Source organism: Bombus affinis, chromosome 1, assembly GCF_024516045.1.
Source record: "Bombus affinis isolate iyBomAffi1 chromosome 1, iyBomAffi1.2, whole genome shotgun sequence".
In the NCBI taxonomy this organism is placed as follows: Eukaryota; Metazoa; Arthropoda; class Insecta; order Hymenoptera; family Apidae; genus Bombus; species Bombus affinis.
Genome location: NC_066344.1, coordinates 18,624,174 through 18,648,698, shown reverse-complemented (window position 1 = coordinate 18,648,698; position 24,525 = coordinate 18,624,174). Strand labels below are relative to the sequence as shown.

Below are 24,525 nucleotides of genomic sequence, written 5' to 3'. Positions count from 1 at the left end.
TGGATAGAAAATTCCGATTAATATTTGCACCTCAAAAGTCTGCCTACAATCCAAATTCAATTTATAGATTTATTTACAGCATTAAAAAGTTAATAACATAAATATCCAAAATTAATTGGAACAGTTATCGAAAGACGTGATGAATATGGATGAGAATGCTTAATTTAATTATATTAAATTTAATTATATTATATGTGTACATATAACTGATAAGGTTATTGTAATATTGGATATATATACATTTTTTATAGTGTAAGATTTCAAATAAAATAATAATGTTTAGAGGTTTTAGTATTTTCCTAAGAATTTTTTAGGTTTACCTAATTTCTTATAAGTGTCTTAACACTTATGGTCGGTGATATGTATTATCAGGTTTATTTCTTTTATTGATATAGTCGTAATAATCGTGTTTCGTTATAGAACTACTGAAATCAAAATGTTTCATATAACATGCTCGATACAAAAGTAAATAAAATAAATAATAATAATTTACTCTGGTGAAACTCATGCATCAACCTGCTGCCAATATAATCTTAATTTTGCATCGCAAACTATTCCAGTAAATGTACTTACACATATACTTCAGTATTCATGTACTAAAAGTTATACAAATTAAAATATGAATATATTAATATGTGTACACGAATATGTTAACATATCATTTTAATCATGTTTAAAGTCATAATCTCTGTCTAATACTGTTTTGTATTTATGAAACGTTCAACTATTTCTTGATCGAAGAAATAGTTATTAAAAAAAAAAAAAAAAAAGATATCGATGAAAGTTAATGGATCTTAGGTACACGCAAATTTGAGACAAGAATGCACAGAGTATTATCGTGGAATTTGAGACACACCGAAATATGTGTGGAATCTCAAGTATTCTACAGATCGACTAAGGATAAAGTCGTTATCTAATGCAAGAGCTTTGAGTCTTCACACACATTGCAGTAGATAGGGGTTCCGGAACTCTGTCAGCTACAAATTTCACGCTGTTAAACTACGGGAACGTGCCATAGAATGTGAAATTAGGAACTCAATCGTGACATTGGCAGAGAACTGCAAAGCAGATCCACATCAAAGTCAAAATGTCAAAAGAGATCCGAGGCATAGCACTGGTGGAAATAGCTTTCTATCCGGGCGTAACTTGACTGTGACCGAATCCATTTGTCGCTTCGATTGCTGTATGGACGATGATGAAATATCATGCCATTTTGCCACTAATTTTCATGTGCAAATTGTTCGTCTACGCAGAGTGTCTTTCGTGTAACGGAACAAGTGACTCTTTTTGGAAATAGGTATTACAAATACAGATGGGTTTTCATTATGTGTAGAATGTGCAGAATCTTAATAATTATGGTGATTTATGTTAACAATAAATGTTGAAATTTTTATATTTTTAAAATTGCTATTTGAATGCTGAATTAATTCTTATAACTCGGTAAATACTTCCTTATCTACAATGACTCACGAAGGTCTTTGGATACTTGTCATAGGAAATTTTTCTGAACAGGTATATATATATGTCGGGTTTGACGTTAGGTTCATGGACGCGTAACGAATCTTCATTCGGACTAGCCATCGTTGTACAATAGAGATTACATTTACTGGTATAAATATTCATTTTTACAAAGTTTGACAAATAACCGTGGTGATTAAACACTCGAGATGTTAGTGATAATGTTCTTAGGTTCAATAACGAATCCACGGTCAACGGGGTAACTCTTTGTTAAACGTAGAATATATTTTGAAGCACAAAGTAACGTTTGCTGTGACGCTCGGTATAATTATGCACGTAAAGACAATGTGCAAACTCTCCAAGTAATTTGTACTACAGTATTTTATTATTGACATATTGCAGATATGAGGTAATTTAATCGTCATATTTTTTATCATGCATTATATTCACAGAATGTATTTGGAAGATGATCGTGTGATCTAATTTCCTAAAAAAAGGAAACTTTTTACTCGTTACCATTCTGCATTACCAGCCCAGAGAACAATGGCGTATTTACGATCCCAATTCAAAGGTGTCTGCACTAAAAGCTCGCTGAATTCTGTATTGACGTGTTAACGAACCGGCTAAAATAGTGATTATGGTCCCTATGCTTTGTGGTTTAATCCTAGCCTTTAAAGAAGGTATTCAGAGCGTCAATTCGTTTTCGTTAATTCGAATTAACGTAAGTCAATTAAAAATATAAAATAGTTTTGTAATTTGCAAAATTATTTCATATGCAATTGTTAGTAAAATTGGAGAATAATATCCGACGTAATTCATTAAGAACGAAGCAATGAACTAATGCTTCAAAAAACATTATTGATACAAATGAGGGTAAAGTAATTTACAATATATTATTGGGCTGTTCGAAAAGTTTATAGCATTTTTTTTTTTTTAATTTCTATCAAATACTAAAATGTCTGAACTTGCTCTTAGTTGAATATTGAACATCGAGAATTCATTGATAAAACAGGTTTATTAATAATACAATGTTGAATTATACATATATCCAAGAAATTTTGAATTAGAACTGAAATGCTCATCTATATCATTCACTGAACCTAGTACAGTTTTATTGGATGTTACAAAATTTATTCCACAGCCATAGTCAAGAAATTAAGTACTGTAAAAAGCTGTAGAAGCTATGTGATGAAATTTATTACCGAACAAGGCAAATTTTTCAAGGAAAGACTCGTGATATTATATGTAGCAAAAAGTCTAATTTTAGTTAAATCTTAGTTAACTTTCCCTATGAATCGTTTTGAACAATCTAATATTTTGTCAAGATATAAAACGTATATTGAAATAACAGATATTTTATAGAATCTCACTACACAAATTAAAAATACAAAAAAATTTTCATGATTTAAGAAGAACAGCCTTCTTAAGATTATAGTGACATAAATACTGATAAATATTGACATAAATAATGATATAAATATTCAAGAATAAGAATGAAAATACCTAATGGGACACCTATGTGTCCCGGAAACGCATAGGCAATTCTATGCTCAATCAAATGAATAGAAATATAATAATTTAAAAACTTTTCAAACAAAACATAATTATATAGTACTATAAATTGAAGGGATGCCATACAAAATTTCACAAGATTGTTCAATTTATGTTTTTTAAAAACGCAATTACTATTATTGTGGCTCTGCAGCCACATATCATGCCTAAATGAAAACTATGTAGCACACTACTAGGTTGCTTATTCTGATAAGGTGTAGCATACTCAACTACTCAATTACTCAAAGATAGTAGTATATAATCAGATTAAATAATAAAGAATATAATAAAGTACATACGTGGAACTTATTTTTTCACAAAAATTCAGAGGAATATATGTCTGAACAAAGTCGAAGGGTTTAATTTCTCCAAAAGTTCATAAAATTGTAAGATCTATACCTTTCAATTGTATATATCAAAACACTTTAGTCAATTTGTTGTAGTAATGTATATAAATTTGATTTATATTCAAACTAATGGTAAATTAGTAATTAGAAATTAGTGTTGATTACATTTTTATGAATATGCTATAAATTTGAATTATTTGTTAGAAAACATAGAATTTGTTAGAAAACAAACAATAATATATTTCATTATTTATAATATATAGGTAATATTAAGTACATGCATACATTTACTGGTTGTATTAATTTGAAATTGTTCTATCAGTTGGGAAGGGCCTTTTTAATCACTCTTATAATTCAACAATTGATGAATTTGTAGAAAAAGAATTCGTCAAGTGGTAGAAGAGTTCTATAAAGTCTGATGACTATAATAATTACATAAAAATAAAATATAGAATTCGATAATATAAATTAATAGAAAAATTTACGTATAAAATGTTCCATTAACGTAATATTGGTCTTTAATGGATTAAAATACATATATCAATCATAAAATGATAAATAAAAATAAATGTACAGAAATGGCTGAATGGAAGGATACGGAAAATTGATCGTTGTCTATTTGCTCACGTTTTGAATACGCGATCTATTACGATATTAATTTTAAATATGGGTGATGACAAGACAAAGAATGAATGCTGAACATGCTGCACGAGTAACTTCTCAAACATTGTTCTTCCCGTACGATAGTATAATTTATCTACCTCAAAAGAGATATCGTAAATCTCTTAAAATCAGATCTTCATAAAACCTGATCAAGCAGAATTTACGTGCTCCATGTACCTACTGGTAGTTCGAAAATACTGTTATCGATTCTTGTAAACGTATACCGGAAAAGATCCCTGTTCCCTAAAATAGAGACCTATATAACAATAACTAACTATACGCAGTTGAGCTTTATTCAAAAAATCCGTATTCATTGAAAATGGCAGCTATAACTATTTGTTGTTCACGAAGATACGATATGAAAGCTATGAACAAGTCGAGTATTATCGTACTTCTCTAGGGCGAGTAGCCTGTGCAACGAAGCAACGGAGAGTTCAAAGGAATCCTCGCAATTTCGTTTTGAACATAAATTCGAAAAAATTTCAAATTTTCTCAGAAATTCAAAAGTAGAAGCGATAAATTTCTGTGACTTTTTTATATGAAAGTCTGAAAGGATCGTGCATCTATTCTCGATCGTTAAGCAAATGCATGCAACTGGATCGTTCGTAGATCTAACTATCCACGGCATGGCTATACGTGCAGGTATAAGCTTTACTTGGAAAGCATTTTAATCCCTTGTGGCCGCATTGTTGTTGGCAACAATAGTACTCAAAATTACGGTCGATTCTCTCCCTGCTAGTGTTTAGCGAAGCAAAAGATAAAGCGAATGCAAAGGAACAATTGCTATTGCTGCATTCCTCTTTACTGTAAGAACAATAGCTCTTTTTTAAACAATCTCTCGTCCCTTTCAATTGTAAACGTTTCATATACCTTGTGTGCTTTGTGCAACTGCTTTCGAACTTTAAAAGAGTAAAGATTGGACTTTAAAGAGTATATAGGACGTACATCGTAATGGTATCCACGATTTTTCGGTTATGCAAAGTACTATTGAACGTACGTCGTACTTGAAGTCTACAAACTTACAATGTTTTAGAAATTGGAAATTTTGAAAGTCCTTTCTGTGTTTAATGTTTATATCGCATGAATACAGAAATACGTTCCACAATTATTTAAATAATGGTAATTTTCTAAATTTATCGGAAATAGAATCTACGTTCATATTTTCTATTCCTAGTGATTCCAGATTACTGTAATAAATTATAATGTGAAATATTTGTCTAAAAGTATAAGAATATAATTGCCTAAAAGTTTCTCAATAGAACTATTAAGAATTTGTATTACATTTTAGAGAAGTTATGAGATGCTTATAAAGTATATATTTTCTCTTTTAATATAACTGAGGAAATTGAAAAAAATGTACTTTGATGCATAATTGATCATGTTCGTTAAATAGTAATAGAATATATTATAGATAACGCAAAAACATTTATCTAGAAATGAAAAATGAAATGTATTTATTAAATGATATATTGTTAATTGCTAATCTATTATTTACATTTATATATTTAATTTATTTGAAATACTATTAACTAGTTTATACCTTTGAAACGAATTTCGTAATTGATTCTAATTTATTTTATTACGGCAAATTTGTTTTTTCTTTTTTATCGAAGAGAAAATATTTTCAAAATCTGTCCAATTTGCAAATTCATATAATGTGCAATTAGCGTAAAATTTTGTTTATATAAGTTTTCTTATCTTTATGAAAAGATTCCACCCATTTAACTAGGTTATCAATAAAGACATATCTATTATTCTATAATTTCTACTTGATATTTGTCATAAATAATTAAGAAATCGTGGATATCATTATGATCTAAATTCTTTCGTTCTAATAATTATTTGTGCTTAGTAGTGACGTGTCATAAATTACGTGCTGCTCACTAATAGCCGCGTTTGTATCTTGGGCAGCTAATTATTAGCAGCAGCAGCTATTAGGGCAGCAATATAATACAAAAGAAATTCGAAAAAAGTGAAAAAATTTTTCTAGTAAGTAATAAGTGCAACAGAAGGAAGAAACGCTGTCATGCAACTTTTGTTGTATCTTTTTTCATCTAAATGTATTTATATTTGCACGAATTACCATAATTAAAGTTTGAGTATAGGGGATTTATTATTTGTTAAACTTGTATCGTAGAAATTATAAAATATTAATAGAGAATATACGATATTTTTAAAGTGAGAATAGAAATAAAATTTAAAGATTATTGAAAATCATTGTAAATAAAAGATGTTATTATTTTAAATGCTTCTGTAATTGTAATTACGTAAAATTAGGTTAAATTATATAAATGTAAAATTCTAAAATGAGATTATCATAAAAATAAAAATTGAGTACCCTTCCCCCCCGAAATAGGTTCTAAACTAAGAGAAATAATTTAAAATATTGACACTATTATACTTGAATTAAAATGGAAAGATAATTTTAAAGAAACTAACGTACAATATTAAAATAAATATCTCTGTAAAGTTATATCGACGAATCAATAATATATTTCATGATTTTTACGACAGCAATGCAAGATCCACATTCTTAGAGCATCTTCTATTGATAATGATTTTCAAATCATCATGTCAACGAATTTAATAATAGGATTTTATAAATTATCTATTAATAAAACCCGAAATTCTAGATTATAGCGAAACTTATTTCTACGTATTAAAATTATTTCGATATCATTGATCAGTATTGTAAGCCCCTAATTTGCGTCAAGTGACGTTTGTTACGTCCCAAACTGATTGTGCTTGGATCGCGAACTAATCGGGTTAACGAGTAATCGGATTACAATGCGATTATATTAAGAGGGGTTGGCTTTTAGTTTTTCAACATTAATTAGAATCGTTCATAGAAATCAAAGATTTATTTGATTCTCAACATTACAATGACTACTCTTCAGATACTCTTTTCTTGTGAACTAAAATATCTAGGATTTACGTAACAAGATGTATTAAGTAAACGTTAAAACGAAACAAAGCAAAGAGAGAAGCAAAAATTGAAAATCGTTCTTGATTTATATTAAAGAAAGAATTACTTTTTCATCCATACCGTTACCTTCCATTCCTTTATTTCTTATTATGTGCATGTAATCAAAGAATTATTCAACTAAATATTATTTTAATGGTTTTAACTTTTATCTCTACGCATATAGAACTTCTGGAGTTTTTTGACTGGAAAATATATACAAACAATATGTTTAAAAATATTCAGATTCTTTATTCAGAAATTAAGTGTTAAGATTTAAATGTTTGTAAAATCGGTGATATTTTGATGTAATAGATCCAATAAATATCGCTAGCACGTGGTTCCTCTTTCCCTTTTTTGTCTGTTACATTTTTATTTTGTTGAAGTTTGCATAAACGTTTCACTCTTGAAATGTGCACATTCGCAATTTCTATTTCGGCTGCAGCATCATTACAATTATCATTAACCCATTGGCATATACAGTGTCTCGTGAAAACCTTTGGACACGTGCCACAGAAAGATTTGATGTATATTTATGTTGTATGTATTATACAGGGTGGTTGGTAGTACAAGCAGAAAGGGGATGATTCTACGCGAAAAAAGAAGTCGAAAATATAGAATAAACATTTTTCGTTTGAGGCTTTCTTGCCGAGAAAATCGACTTTGAATTTTCGCTCGGTACGCGTGCACTCTATTGTAACCTTTCATACTTTAAAACAATCGAATACGTTAGAAAGTGTTTATAGAAATTTAATTAGAAGAGCAGAAGTATGTGTTCTGCAGAATGGGCAACATTCTCAGCAATTTTTGTAATAATAAACTTTATGATTACTTCATATTATTTCATTACGTATTCCTAATTTTCCGTTACGGCAAAAGCAAACTTAAATTGCGATAATATCCATCGAGACAACGATCTACAATAAGATCCGTTATAACGAGACATGATAAAGTGCACGCGTATCGAGCGAAAATTCAAAGTCGATTTTTGTCGAAAACAAAGCCTCAAACGAAAAATTTTTATTCTATGTTTTCGACTTCTTTTTTCGCGTAGAATTACCCCCTTTCCGCTTGTACCACCAGTTACCAACCACCCTGTATAAACTCCATTAGCACTGATGAAACGCTACTGACATGATTATATTGGTAAAAGTCAAACCAATGTAAAAATGTATGTAGAAATTATAAGATATTCACTGCAAATGTGTATTTAGTAAAAAGTTAATGTACAGCGTAAGTAGTCATCTTAAACATATGATTAAAAAATGGTTACATTGAATACTGAAGCTTATTAATATAATGCATAATTGTCTGTTTAAATATATCCTGCGAAATATGTATTTGTACTAAATATCTTGTAGCTTCTATATACAATTCAAATTCATTTTAAAGTTTAGCAATATAATCATAATACACGAGTTTCATAACAATGCTAACGAAGCAAAATGTTTTCTATAACACATGCATTTATAAAAGATTTCTACAAGTGTTCGAATACATACTTTAGCTACTGTACATTTATTGCATACATTGTACACATATTTATTGTACACATTGCCAGACAGTTTGAGACATTATGGTTGTTTCTTACTAATTCGGATTTTAACAGTTCAAGAGTTCAATGCTTAACGTTTCCAGGGCTAAATGCTTTTTGAACAGTTGGAAAAGATTTTTCATGGATTATTAAAAGTAATAAATGGTAATTTTGATTGCGAAGAAATGGTTTACACAGGGACATTTAGCAGAGAAAAATCATATGTCAATGGGTTACAATTAAAATTGATCAAAAACGATGGTTTGTACGTTGAATTGTAGTCAAGTATAGTATGAGTTATAGTGCTTACCTTTCGGGTGGTAAACACAAACGAGTATAATTTTCTGCAGCTATAGTGGTCAACGTCAACACCGTCACGAGGAAGCAAAGTGCTTCGAGAGTACATTCAAATCGGCATGTGCTTAATGACTCTTCTTGTCCTGCCAGGATCACAATCACTGATACCGGTATTACAAGGCCTGTTACTAATAGATCTGCCAATGCAACGTTCACTAGAAACGCATTTCCTGGAACAAGAGAATATAGTTTGAAGTTAATTAAAATGGACTACTGTATTAGTTAATTGTTAGATGAATTCTGAGAGTATCATATGATCGATATGCATTCAAGAAGCAATGAAATAATCTAAAGTAATTATTATTGTGCGCGATACATTATATCGAACGTTGTTGAATATTCATGTTCATAGTACATGGCATGTATTTTTATATGTATAAGTATTATCACACGTTTACATTTCACATAGGACATAGTAGTCATATGATGAAAGAATTAAAAGTTTGACTAAATCAAATATAAGCGATTTTTTGATAATTTGTTTTGATCTACTTTCATCTAAATTTTATTATTCTCATTTTCAACAATTTATTTAAGGTGAGCACTTTTGGAAGGTCTTGCTATTTTGAAATTTTAAATAATTTGTGGCTTTGCATGAATATGTTATTCATATGAAACGTGTTTGATTGCTTTACTTTCATTTAAAGATAGTTTATAACATAAAACTCTATTCATCCATTTTTTATTAGATTAACACATTTTTTGTGTCACAAGCAATGCGAGATTTTTAAATGTATTGACTTTAGAAATTGACTTTAGAAGACTAATTCATGTTTTTATAATGTATGGATAAAATAAGCAGTACGCTGAATTCTATAAACAATTTGACATTTATTTACTATCTATATTTATTATTTATTAATTTATTATTTTACCAAAATTAAAATTGTACAATGTAAGTTACATACATTACAGTAAATATAAATATGTACGCAGGTATTAAATCGAACTATGTATTTACCTTTTGAATCTTTGATCATGTATTTCTGTTATTAACACGTTCAATGCGGGAAGGTACCTACGATTCCTACTCTCTGTGACGAATATTGAAAAAAAATTGTTTAATTGATTTTACGTCAAAGATGTCGAAAACAAATGTTAGATTGTCAAAAAATATTTTTAGAGAATGATGTCGACAGACGTATAGACGTAGTTACTGAAGTCGTTGTTACTCCTCCATACACGTGTGCATGATACATATAGTGTCTCAACATTGAATATGTTAAGCATAACTTCATTCGTTTCATTCGGAGATTTTTTATAAATAATTATTCAATATCAAATACAGTTTCACACTGAACGAAAATTATTTTACATTATTAAAAATAAAAATTAGTTATTTACAAAAATTTTGAAAATACATTTAAATTTAATATTAATAGCAATATTAACTTAAACATAATAATTAATCTTGTTATTGGTATATTTAAATTTAATGTGCACACAACGATCTAATATACAATAGAAAAAATTCCATAATAACATTATTATCGTAAATCATAATATGCATGTAATTTAATGAAATATTTTTACGTAAAAAGTTTACAAAATAAAGTGCAGAAAATAAAATTATCATGCACGGTCTGCATCCATATACACAGATTAATATATTATAGCATAAAACACGAGTGTGTTGAGTCACCTAGTAAATTATGCAAATCCATTCCGCAAATTAGAAGTTATATACCCTTATAGTCAATCTAACTCGGTATTCCTAAACTAATTTCTCATTAACTTCACTAATCCAATATCTGATACTAGTAGTACATGCGTTAATGACTTATTGTTGCTGCGAACAAAGTTGTTATTCGCAAACTATGTAAGTACTTACGTTAAGTATGCTATTCTAGTACATGAAGATTTAACTTATAAACGCATGATTAGTTAGAAATGTTGTATAATGAAATATTTCGAAATTGTACACTTATATGGTTTAAAGACATAAAAATTCATCCATATTTTTGTATTTTTACTGTACGATTAGAAAAATGTTATAACATATGTAAATTATATGAACCAGCTATAAATGGCAAAAATAATCATTTAAGTAATACAATAATATCATTAAGTATTAATTATAAGTATTGAAGTATTAAATAATACAATAATAATACAATAAATAAAAAATACAATAATCGTTACTTTCATTAGTCGTATAGCACAATTTTTAAAACATTTTAACATAACAACAAATAATCCCAAATACATAGCTATGAATAACAGTAAAATTTCTACAGAAAGTAAGACAATCAAATAAAAAATAGTATAATTCATGTAACGATCTATCAAATCTTTCAACCTATTTTAAATTGCGATCTTCCTCAAAATAGCTAAGTAATTTGCGACTTCCTTCCAAAATACAGCGCAATTTATGTTTATTTAATGTCGTAATCAGGTAATATTAAATGAATAAATGCTAAAAATCTTCAACTAAAGATAACAGTAACGACTCCAGAGAAAATACTTTACGATTTCATTGATGTTTATGTCTGATAGGTAAATATTCTCAATCATTAACTCTTAGTTTAAGTTCACTCCACGGGGTTAATAGGGGTTGGACTATATTAAATGGAAATGTGGAGGTGACGAGGAAGGGGAAACAGTGATAGATTGCGTGATGGTGAATATGAAGGGTTGGCACAGAATCACCTTCTTTACAATAACAGGATAAGATCAGATTATCTACCGACGGAAGCAACCGACGGAGCATAGGAGATACAGAGGAGAAAATATAAATACAGGATTGGATAAAAGAAGGAATAAAAAGATACAAGGAAGAGATATAAAACTTGAAGTTGCCAGAAAGCGAATTAAGAGACGATTAAAAAGGACTGAAAATGGTATTGAGGAAAGCAACACGAATAAACAAAATAAGAAAGCACAAAATGGAACAAGGAAAGATAAGGCGATGGGATACGGAATGTTGGAAAATATGTCTTAGAAAGGTTAGGAAAAAACAAGTATAACAGAGTATCATAAGGAGAGAAGGAAGTATAAAACATTATGTAAAGAAAAAGAAGAGTGAAAAACAGAAGAAGAAATAGAAGAGGTAAGAAGTTGTAGAACAGAGATAGAAATATGGGCATATATTAATAGGGGAAGGAAGAAGAGATAAGAGGTAGGTGCCCGAATAAAGATGGAAGAGTGGAAATAACATTTCAAGAATTTGTTACAAGGAAGCGAAGAAAAACCAAAAGTCGAATAGAGAACGATCAAGACAAACGAGGGGTATACAGGAGAATTGGACGACAGAGAAGTAGAACATCGGATAGAAAGATCAAAGAGGAGGGAAGCAGCAGGCGGAGGCGGAATAAAAAATAAAGTATGAATAATTACAAAGGAGAAGTTTGAAGAGAACTAAAAGAAATAATAAACAAAAGTATAGAATGGACAAGGCTTTCCGAAAGACTGAAGAGAAGGAGAAATAACACACAAAGCAGGCAACTGTAAGAGGATAATATACAGAATATAGTATATAAGACCTACGCAATGATGCCAAAGGAAAGGCTAGGGAAGGAGGTAAATAGAGAGAAAGAAAATACTGCCAGAAACACAAACGGGATTCAGAGGAGGACGAATCACGATGGATAACATACATATACATGTATATTAAGACACACGATAGGAAACAAATACAGAGAAAGGAGAAAAGTTCTGAGGTTTCTTCTTCGATCTAAAGGCAGCCTTCGACACAGTAAATGGGAAAAAGTTGTGGGAAATGAAGAGGAAGAAAAAGATAAACAACCAGCGAATAGAAAGAATAAAGGAAATCGGACTTATTACGCATCTCTGTCTCAAACCTGCTAATATCCAAAGTTTCTCTGTGCCTCCTTTTAATTCTGACCCTGCCGCATATCTCTTTATATAACTCCGGTCTTGTTCACGACTTACATCGCAGATTTAGATGAGGATTTGAGAAAGGAAGAGGATGGAAGAAGAGAAATCATTTGCCAAATGCGAAGATGTCCAAAATGATAGTTCTTGGAGAAACTAGAGGGAGGAGAAAAATAGAAAAATGGTCATGGGAAGGAAGAGAGCTGGAGCCAGTAAAAGAATCATTATGTATTCCTAATTTTCCGTAACGGCAAAAACAAACTTAAACTGCGATAATATCCATCGAGACAACGATCTACCGTTGATATCGAGATCCGTTATAACGAGACGCGATAAAGTGCACGCGTACCGAGCGAAAATTCAAAGTCGATTTTCTCGAAAACAAAGCCTCGAACAAAACATTTTTATTCTATTTTTTCGACTTCTTTTTTCGCGTAGAATCACCCCCTTTCCGCTTGTACCACTAGTTACCAACCACCCTGTATAATGCATACTCACACTTAGTTGCGTGAAGCGCCTTGTAATTGCTATTATCACAGCGCAGTCACGAAATTGTTATAGACGATCGGAAGATTTTTTTTAGTTAGGAACAGGTCGATAATTACGGTTCCCAATGGGTATTGGGAATTAATGAATTGGGGCTGGAGAGAAGAAGTTTATTGCCACGATAAAAGTGCAGCAGAAACGGAACAAAATTTTCCTGCTGAATCGTTCTGGCTGCACGAAACTTCGAATTATTTACGTTCGTATCAGTATACACGGGTAACGAAGTGCCGGTGAAAATCTTTCGAGAAAGTGTTTCTCGTTAAGAGTTTGCGAAAGGATGAGGAAAAGGATAATAACAAAAGTTAAACATAGACTAGTAGTTATAAAGGAAAGAAATTATTGAAACTTTCGTGAAAAGTTGCAATTTGGATAAGAAAACGTTCCGAATTATGTCATGGTCTTCTCTATGGTCTTCTTTCATCTTCTTTGTGCGATACGATGCTTGTTTCTAATAATCAACTACATGATCAGAGGGAAATATTAAGTTTCTGTAACTTCTGTTTATCAGAGATAGATCTTCCACAAATTCTAAAATTCCAAATTTACAACGTTTATCGTTAAATTGAGAATTCAGAGAATTCATTGAAGAGCTTTTGCTATTTTAGAAAAATATTCCAATCACATACGTATTTTTGCACTCTTTACATTATCTAATGATTTCTCACAAAATAAATTCTTCAAATATCGAAACAATTAATATATTCTAATATTAGTAATTTAGTAAGCACTGCAATAATTACGAATTATTATTTTTTATATTCTGACAATCTCAAATACATATCACACACATTGTTATTATTAAACAATGCAATTATTAACCATATTTGGTCATGTTACTTGTGATACGTTATTCATTGGAACTAACATAAGCAATATGTTTATGGTGTTCCTCAAATTATAATATCAAGCGGCGAAGAAAGTTATTTAACCAATATACCGCAAACAGTATAATTTTTATGCCACAGAGATAGAAATAGTCTTATTTTCGTAGTATTAAAATGTAAGAATCGTTATATGCAGTTGTTAATTATTGTTTTATTCTCACATTTAATTACTGATTATTAGAAGTTTATTAAATAGTTATAATATATTCATGAATAAATCGCACAAGATCTAGTCCACGTATTGCTATAATTGTAAGATAACACCGTATGTGTTGTTCTATGTGTTCCCATGTGTGTGTTTTATTATAATTTCTAATATTTCAATTCTATTGGAATGAGAAGCTTCTTTTTTCTTTCAAATTTATATATTTAATACATTAACATTTTATTCATTATATTGGTTCCAAAAATCAATTAATTTAGCCATAATAAAAGAAAGATGGTAGTCCTTAGATGAATTGATTTTAAAATTACGAGACATTAGAAACAGATGGCAACAATACCTCGTTTCTTAAGTTGATCTTCTACCACCACCGCAGAGATCATGAAAACGTTACCAACACTGCCGCCGACAGCCATTGATGCTAACAAAAGAAGTCTCGCCACTCTGGACCATGCGGAGGATAGAGTGACCGGAGAAATATCAAGGTCACTGTCTAAGGAGCTTTCCGCTTTATCCATTCTTATTTCCGACTCAATGCCAATAATTCCAGCCAGAGTGCTCGTTGCACCTGTGTAGGTCGTCGTCGCGTTCATTCTAAAACTGAAAAAATTCGATCATTTGCAAAATATTAAAAACCAGCATATCGTACTGTCCAGGCACACAAAGTTTTATTTTTAAACACGTAAAGTATGTTTATACGTGGCCACGGAACACCACGAGAAAGCAACATGAACGAATGTGCGAGCAGTAAAACTGAAATCGTTTGAAACATTGGCCCATACTTTTTAATTAAGGAGAAAGGTGACAAACACAAAAGGATGCTGGGCAATAAAATCACAGCTATACATAGACAAATATCCTACTGCGATGCACAGACGTTCCAAATAGATTACAAGGTAAGTATTTTATTTTTTTCTACGGGCTAACGGAATTACGGACATATGGAAATTTGATTTTCTCCCTTGTCACGTATATGTGAACAGAGTATGTAGTGATTTTTTTGGTAAAGAGTTTATCGGAAAACGGCCATTAAATGTTTATTCTATAAGTACATCGTGTAATATGTACATCTTACTGGCCTATTTATTGAAATAGAAATAAATCAATTTATGAATTAATGTAGTATTTTTATTTTAAGAATATCTTATGAAGAATAACTTTATTTTATATCAAATAAGTTATACGCAAATAAATTATTATTTCAATTACAATAGCAATGTCAGCGATACGTGATGATGATCGATGGTTACGAACAAGATGCAAACATTGGAGGTAGCTAATGTAGCAGTAAAACGAAAAAGTATAGCATAGAATAAAAACTAATTAGATACGGTTCATCCCACACGCACACGGACCAGTGATGTTTATTTATATTAAATATTAGAGATTAATTTATTTTCATTTTTAGAGATTAATAATGTATTATAATATGAATGATAACATTAAAGCTGTAATACAATAATTCTACTATTCCTTCAATTTCTATACGAGATGGTTGATACAGGGTGGTACAAGCGGAAAGGGGGTGATTCTACGCGAAAAAAGAAGTCGAAAATATAGAATAAAAATTTTTCGTTTGAGGCTTCGTTTTCGAGAAAATCGACTTTGGATTTTCGCTCGGTACGCCTGCACTTTATTGTAGCCTTTCATACTTTAAAACAATCGAATACGTTAGAAAGTGTTTATAGAAATTTAATTAGAAGAGCAAAAGTATGTGTTCGGCAGAATGGGCAACATTTTCAGCGATTTTTGTAATAATAAACTTTATGATTACTTCATATTATTTCATTATGTATTCCTAATTTTCCGTTACGGCAAAAGCAAACTTAAACTGCGATAATATCCATCGAGACAACGATCTACAGTGAGATCCGTGAGATCCACAAAAATTAGCGATACAAAGGACAAAAGTGTGCTCTTCCATCTCCTGCCTTTTTCTTTTTATATGTACACAGTAGAGCGTGTGACAGAAAGGCCATTGTCCTTCGTTTCCTCTATTCTTTATTTCTCTTTATCTATTATATCTTCTTCGGAGGAACGTCCATAAAACTCACGGAATAAAATGGGAATAAAGCTCACTGGGAATTTGAACGTACGAAAACGTCGATCGCAGCAAAGGACCATTTACAAGTAACGCATTCATCTTCGTAAAAACTGGCCAAATCCCAGTGCAAACAGATTTAATTTCGTACGGCTTAAATGACCACGTTTGACGAAGGCAATCAAGGGAAGCAATTAGCGTACTCGTTGCGATGTAAATTTATCTGATGAAATTCCGTGAAGACAGATCAACAACCTGCTGTTCCACAGCCTTTTGATTACTCATTATTATTCTCCTTTCTTAAATTTAACCTCGATTTCACGCGATCAGATTTCTTCCGCTTTAATGAATTGATTTCACGTTCGAGCAACAAAGAGGAAAGAAATGAAAGAAGAAAATTGAACCAAAAAAAAAGGGAGCACGCGATTCCTTGCTGTTGCACGAAACTTGAAACACGGACTCCGTGTTTGAAAGCAGGAAGGAAATCGGGTTGGAGCGACCCAATATCGGATTATTAGCTGCACGGACGTTGCGAAGATTAAGGCAGACATGCTGACAACCCTAATTGTAAGGTATTGATCAGTGTCTATTACGAAAGTCGATGCCATGTTTTAATAATCATGTGCTACGATCACTTTACGATGCTGCCTCTCGTATCGTAAATTTTTGGCGTCGTTTCACCGCAATAAAGTCGTTCAATTTTAACGATGAAGCGCATTTTATTATCACGATATGCTCTCTACGCTCTAGTCGACTAAAAGGGATATCTTGCTGGGGAAAGGATTTTACGATTTTTCTCCATTTTATTTTGTTACATTTTATTGATTGAGGAATTATTTTGAATTGCCAGGAAGATTTAAATTGTCAGAAATGTTTAAAAAATTGTCGGTGTTATGTATGTATTTTATCAGTCTTTTGTAAGTAAGCATCTCTTATTTATGAGTGTACGTTACATTATACATTTAAGTATAATTAACAACGCTCGATAATAAGTTTGCTAGATAAATTTAGTTTCAACACGTATAATATAATGGTAACAATATTTTGTTACACGGGATTACATGGGAGAATATGTACGAATATAAAGGAGCAAAAATATTGCATATATTGCATGTGTAAAATTAATGTCGAGCTACGTATTACATGTTTAGTTTAAACATACATTCATTTATAAAACATATATTTATTTAGTAATTTAATTACTTTAGATATAGAATATTTATTTAATAATGTGATTACTTTAATTAGTTATACACGTCAAAGGACAATAAACATAGTTTATGCACAATACATGTAGCAGACATTTTCATCAGAAATATTATAGTATTGTGTAAATCAATAATAAAATGTATTTTCCTATATGATATGGAATATTAATAATGTTGTGTAATTTGCTTTAGCTTGACATACTAATAATTTCCAAACTTGTATATTTGGCTACAAATAAAGGTATAGAAAATTTCCTAGAAACATACGCGTATGCAGTTTTATTAGAATGAATGATTAACTCACATTCTTATAACTGCTACCTTTAAAATATGTACTTCATACTTGTTGCGCTACTCTTAAATAGCAGAAGTTCTCGTCCAACTTCGATAAAGCTAAAATAAAATGGAACATTACATTTGTATGCCTGCAACAACTTGTTAAAATTTTAATCGATGAAACAAGTGCTTTGTATTTTATTTACTTTGTATTTATTTACAGGCCAAATTCGATGAATTTTATTGACTTTTATATTTAATAGTCTGCTTGCTTCAACATCCCACATTATAATATGCAAATACTGTTGAAAACGAAGAACATCAAAACATTGTTTATAATTATTATAAATCACTGTTTCTTTCAAAATGTAATAATATACAATTACCAATTGTTGTTCTAAAATTATTTCTCTAGAAATGTGATGTAAATTGTATAATACTGCAGTAATAATAGCAAATATAATCGCACCGCGTTTCTACTTTTATATCGAACATTTTAATATTATTGAATGATTTATAATACTTACATATGCATATAACTACATGTATTTTTATTATTGAATACGTATAATTAATATTCACAATACATTCACAGCGATATTTATCAATCTTGTCGATTTGCCTTTGATAGTATCTTTAATTTTGTACGACGTACTCTTTTATTTATTTACACCTATATTACAATTAATATTACAATATTTATACAAAAAACTGTTCTTATTCTAAGACTTTTTTAACTATATTAAAAGGTTTAAGAAGTATTCATTAATTGTACCTACATATAAAAAGGGGAGAATTTTAAGCAAATTTTCAGAAATTTCCATATACTTAATTGTATATAAAGTGTGGAAAAATAAATAAGCTGAAGATGATCCTAAATCGAATCGAACCTGTCGTCTACTAATTGCATATAAAATAATTTTCAGCAAATTTTAAATTAAATTTTAGATAAAAAGTAACTTAGATTTAATTTCTTCTTTTATAATCTACAAATATTTTTTAATTCATCATATACGATATGATATATATTATCATTCTACATATGAGCTTGAATTTTATAAAAATAATATTATTACGTATCTATTAAACGATACTTCTACAAAATTTTTAAAGTTGCAAAATATTTTCAACTTGTAGTCTACGTATTCAGCGTACGATTACTTTACACAATCTTACGAAATATCGCAATCATCCAATAAATCATCCAGTCCGTTAAAAGCGTATCGTTTTTATTTCTTTTTGAAAGACTTTTGAATCACGTTTTCTTCAATAGATTCGCTCTAAATAGAAACTTTCTAACTAACTACTTTCTAGCTTTCTGTCTCGACATGAATCAATTTATGCAAATTTTAAAGACTGACCGAAACACATTTTATTTCTAGCAACAATAGTGTGGCAGATTCAAATTCAACACGGTTAGGCTTGTAAAGATGTACCCTCGTCAAAATGTCCGTCAAAAATTCAGTTTCTTTATTCAAAGTAACACCATGGTATTCGGATTGGTTTACATTTCAGACGAAAGGTGGGAAACCTGTGGTATCGTATGTTAAACCTCTGGTATAGTTTTTTTATCACGCGGTATTGGATTTCATGGGACCGATGATGAGCTCAGCACAGATCCGTGGAATACTTCACAGAGTATGTGATTGATCGTATTCTTTATATTTGCATATCATTTTCAGCCCATTGACATACCAGCTATTTTGCAGTATATATGTATACTGGCCTCGAATACTGATAGACGTGTTCGTGCAAATTGTATGTAAATTTACTCGAGAACGAATGTTAATTGATTACTGTCAAAGAAAAACAATTCTACTTTGATACGAATAAAAACGAAATTTTCTAAAGTTCAAAATTATGGAGATCATAATAATGGATGTATATTTGCTTACTGTTTTTAAGTTTACATTTTCTAAATTAGGTATGTTAAGAAAGAGTTGATTTCTATACGTTCGATTCTTCTATATAAATTCGTTGAAAGTAATTAGTACTTATTTCCTAACTCATGGTTAGTTTTATCTTTATTAAGAACATGTTTCAAAGGACATTTACAAAATAAAAGAACGATCTTTCGAGTCAGTAAATTCATATAATTCACTATTATTTAAACGTTTAGCAACTATTAATGAAAAGTTTATTCATTGATAAGACCCTTTTTTAAAATATTATTAATAGACTACATTCGTAGTTTTCATAGCAAATTCATAGTTTTATGGATATATTTAGACGGAGAATTATTTTATCCAGTAAATGCTATAACAAGTACTATAATTTGAATATTTACATATTTGCACGTTCGTCTCCCAAAAAAATATAAAAATCCGCAGTTTAATTTGTAATGTTACTAATGTTAATTAATATTCTTATTATATTTTTAATCATAATACAATTGAGTTTAATCTCACAAGGGAAAACGACTCAACTTTCATGCGTATTTATACCGTTGCAAGGAGCATTCTGTAGAATCTGCTATTTCAAGAAGATATATGAAACGAAAAAGCATAAATCAATACTCAATGTTATGTAAACTATACTTACATATCATACATACAAACTATGTTGCTTGATACAATTTACACAAGTAAAGAATCTGAAGCAAATAGAAATTTCATATGCTAAAACCTAGTATTTTATATTGCTCTGGTTAACGTTTTTTTAAAATATTTAACAAATATTAATCGAAAAATGAAATTACATAATATGTACTATAAAAATTGGATTATTATGTGAATAGAATTGATTGTGTAAAAATTTGGAAAATGTCGATAGGAATAGGAAGTTAGCAGAGCGAAACGTTAGGATATCGATGCGCACTCAACACATGCCTGTGTCATGCTCTTCCGGTGATATCAGTTACCATGAAACTTGGAGTCCCTTGGAATAGGTATTATTCCAATTTTATAGGTCTCTTCCAACTTTCGACTCTAGTCTACGTTGTTTCGAACTGAGAAACTTTCGAAATAAGAGAAATTTTATGTGTATTTATCGTATCCAGCATTATGTTACGTTTAGTGTTTCACAATCGATAATAAGTTAACCATGAAAGTATGGATAATTTAATTTAAACCTATGTTATCTTATTTTGATGCTTTCAACTTTTAATTCCGTTCTATAATCAATATTTTTCTAGATGCAATTAAGTCATCGCGAGTGAATGTTGTGTTAATGCAATTTCTCATTTGCAATTGTCTCCCAGTCAATCTGTATTAATAAATTTTGGTTTTGTACATTGTAGTTGTGAAAGAACACTTCAAGAATTTACTCAGTATTCTTAGAGTCTTTGCAGCAAAACTTTATAATTCTACGAAATTCGTTAAAACTGAAATATGCTAAGCCATTTTTTAAAAATTATTAAAAGTATTCTCGTGTTTTTGATTTACTTAGTTACACGAAGTACCTATTCATTACTTTATCGAATTGCTGATATAAGTTTATCCATGTTCTCGATAATTTTGTTTTCGTACATTATCCCACTGCTTGGTCCTTGACAGCTTGATTATCAATATTAATATTTCCTTTCGTACAAAATACACATGTAATCTGATAATTTCAGGTGTCGTAAGTCACACGTAACTAATTAAACGTAAAGGGGTCACTATCTGCTTTATAATTAAATAATTACCATTATGAAGTGCATAAATAATACATTTCATTTTATTTCAGTTTCATAGAAGCATAAAAGTAAAAAATGCTTCTGCAAGTTAACATGGCAATCAGTGTTCTTCACTCCACGCCATGTTTATAGAGCACATTTATTTATATCGGACAAGAGATCGCCAAAGGGAGATGTCTGCACAGCAATTCATGAAGATGTCAGGTAAGGTAGATGGTGTAGAGTGTAGAGTGTAGACTGACGTATTCTAACAAGTCCCTCAAGTTATGGTTGTTTCCGTTGATTTGTGCTCTGTTTTAATTAAAATAATCTGTACACATATATATTTTATTAAAAGAAATAAGAAGAAGAAGAAGAAAATCATATCTGATGAATGGTTTAATATCAAAGTGCTATAAATATTAAATTGTTTAATTTGATTCTTTATAGAAATGTAGTATTGACGAATGTAATATTAATAATTGTATATCTAACTTAATATACTTATTAACACCTATTTATAATTTATTAGAATGATTGATTTTATAAGATTGATAGTATTAAGTCCTCTGAAAAGTTTCTTTCGTTTTATAAGGAAATAATGGATGCATAATATGTTTCGTTTTATATTATTTTACCGAATTACATATGATCCATTTTGTTTTATCAAAATAAAAATCACAACGTTCGACAGATTAGGTTTCGTATTTGTACAAAGATGCATCGTTGTAAAAGATGTGTCTGTAAAAGAAAGACACTTTCCGGACAACCTAATATAGTGCTTATACATATAATGGCAACCAAAAGTATTGGCACGCTTACGATTTTGCAGTATAAATTTATTATAACGTCTGACTTAATATTTAGTATGCAACCGTCTTTTTATAACAGCTTTTAGACAATTAGATATTGGATATAGTAATTTTTTTCTGGTCTTTGGACCTATTTTCTACCATTCTTCAAGGAATACTTTCTTTAAATCTTGCTTAGAAGCAATATGATGTGCTTTAAACTGTCTTCCTAATTCAAATCAAAAACGCTCAGTAAAATTTGGGTCTGGGGATTGTGGGGAGTTGTTAACCAATTTGTATCCAAGCGCGGACTAATCCGCACGCTGCGACTGTCTTCTATCACCAAGCGCGGATTATTACGCGCGCTGCGACTGCCTTTTATTTCAGTCGCTAAGTATTCTTTAGATGTGAGAGTTCACGTTTGTCCCGTTTGTCAGCATCTCGCCTATATCATTTTATTGTACTGACCATTTCAAAGAATTCCACGAGAAATAATATGATTTAATTTCTTATTTCTTATTTTTTTAAATAAATAATTTTTTCTTTTTCCTCTATTATAAAGAATGTAAGATGCGATGTTTGCGAAGTAACATTGTTTACCAATCGTTTTGAATAGTAAATTTTCGATAAACTCCATGAACAATTCCGATGTCATTTACTGCACCTACGACCGACCGCGCGCGGTCATAGGGACCATTATGCAAATGGGCTAATTAACATATGTGGTGTACTAAAAACGATCCACTATCTAACAATATGAACTGGGTGTTTGGGATCACTACCCTATTGAAAATAATGATCTTGTCCTAAAATTCATTTTTCCCCACTTTTCCTTTAAAATATTTAAATAATTGTATTTGGCCATGGTATTTGCGATAAAAACAAGCTCTCCTGCACCAGAAGAACTCATACGCTGGCACATCGTTCTCTTATCATCTCCATCCTTGATGGTTTCTTCATCTAATTCAGTATTCGGTTTTCGCCAAATTAAAACCCGTCCATCACATTGAAAAATATTAAATTTCCTTTTTCATATCCAGCAGTTCTCAGCGTTCTTCAAAATATTATGCAGCATATTTTCGTGCTATATTCGTTGTTTACTATTCCAGCTATTTGCAAGGATATAGATTCTTTTTTAAATATGATTATCTTCCTTTTTTCTCGGTCTTTAAGCTTCTAAGGACGTCCACAACGTGTGACATTTGTTAGATCTATTTTACAAAGAAATCGTTTAATTACACTTCTTACGGTAAAACGACTTCTACTAATAATTTTCTCTATTTCCGAATAAAATTTTTCTTGCTCATATAAGTTTAATACAATCTTTCTTTCAACAATTATTCTTTCTTTTATTTTATTTCCCATTATTCACGTTTTGGTTCTTTTTCCGCGAAATATTCTCAGTAACTTTAAAAAAGGACGATCAGTTTGAATGGAAGAACATCCTGCAACATACCAGGTTTGACAACATCGGAAATATTAGGTATAATACACGTAATAACAAATTCTCCACGTGTGTCAATATCTTTGTTCCACTGAAAACGGTATAGAAAATACACGTTTATTGTATGAAAATGATTAAAAATATTTTATTCGAAGTATTGCCCATCGCTAGCTATAACTTTTCCCACCTGTCTGGCAATTGGTGGATGCCACGCCAAAAAACTGTCGCTCTTTTGAGGCAAACCAGTCATCGAGCCATTTTCGTACATTTTCGTAAGAAGTGAAGTGCTGGTCAGAAAGTGCGTGTCCCATCGATGCAAATAAATAGTAATCGGACGGAGCCAAGTCCGGTGAGTAAGCCGCGTGCGAAAGTATTTCCCAACTGAACCCTTCAATCGTTTCCTTCACCGGTTTTGCTGTATGAAATGGTGCATTATCATGAAGCAAAATTACTTTGTGTTGCCTTTTTTATATTCTAGTTGTTTTTCACGCAAAGCTTGATTCAAATCGATCATTTGTTGTCGGTAGCGCTCAGTATTAACGGTTTCGCCAGGTTTTAACAGCTCATAATAGATCACACCCTTCTGATCCACGTTCTTCGTTCCTTACGTCAAAATTGCCACTTCTGAATTTTTTAAACCACTCAAAGCACTGTGATTTACCAAGAGCATGCTCATTGTAAGCTTCGACAAGCATTCGATGCGATTCTGCAGCAGTTTTCTTCAAATGGTAACAGTAAATCAATGCTGTCCGCAAATCGTAGTTTCCAGGCACAAAATTCGACATGTTCAACGCCATTACAAACTATGCTGTCGTATGAAACTTGTATTGTTCTGAGTCGAAAATGTTTGTGAGATGTCAACAAAGACTAT

General features: G+C 30.6%; 2 protein-coding genes and 1 long non-coding RNA gene across 26 annotated transcripts in view; 1 reads left to right on the top strand and 2 right to left on the bottom strand.

Moving 5' to 3' along the window:
• The window catches only part of LOC126917895 (5-hydroxytryptamine receptor-like), a 318,089-nt gene that overhangs the window by 5,492 nt on the left and 288,072 nt on the right, over positions 1 to 24,525 (bottom strand). For 11 of the 13 annotated variants that reach the window (XM_050725350.1, XM_050725373.1, XM_050725326.1 and 8 more), the window contains 2 exons: positions 14,640 to 14,899; positions 8,826 to 9,042 (listed from right to left, as the gene is read on the bottom strand). In XM_050725350.1, the coding sequence (XP_050581307.1) occupies positions 8,826 to 9,042; positions 14,640 to 14,892 (470 nt within the window). In that variant the 5' untranslated portion in view covers positions 14,893 to 14,899. Of the gene's footprint in view, positions 1 to 7,065; positions 7,089 to 8,825; positions 9,043 to 14,639; positions 14,900 to 24,525 lie in introns of all 13 variants that reach the window. The other 2 variants (XM_050725403.1, XM_050725414.1) reach the window with 2 other exon arrangements.
• The window catches only part of LOC126918090 (uncharacterized), a 702,612-nt gene that overhangs the window by 482,922 nt on the left and 195,165 nt on the right, over positions 1 to 24,525 (top strand). The window contains exon 5 of one of the 7 annotated variants that reach the window (XR_007711215.1): positions 24,337 to 24,351. The exons of 5 other annotated variants lie outside the window; for them this stretch is intronic. This is a non-coding gene — a long non-coding RNA (uncharacterized LOC126918090). Of the gene's footprint in view, positions 1 to 24,181; positions 24,268 to 24,336; positions 24,352 to 24,525 lie in introns of those variants that run through there. One more of the 7 variants, XR_007711214.1, reaches the window with a different exon arrangement.
• Positions 1 to 24,525, bottom strand: part of LOC126917565 (protein cycle) — a 366,148-nt gene that overhangs the window by 147,022 nt on the left and 194,601 nt on the right. The window lies entirely within an intron of this gene.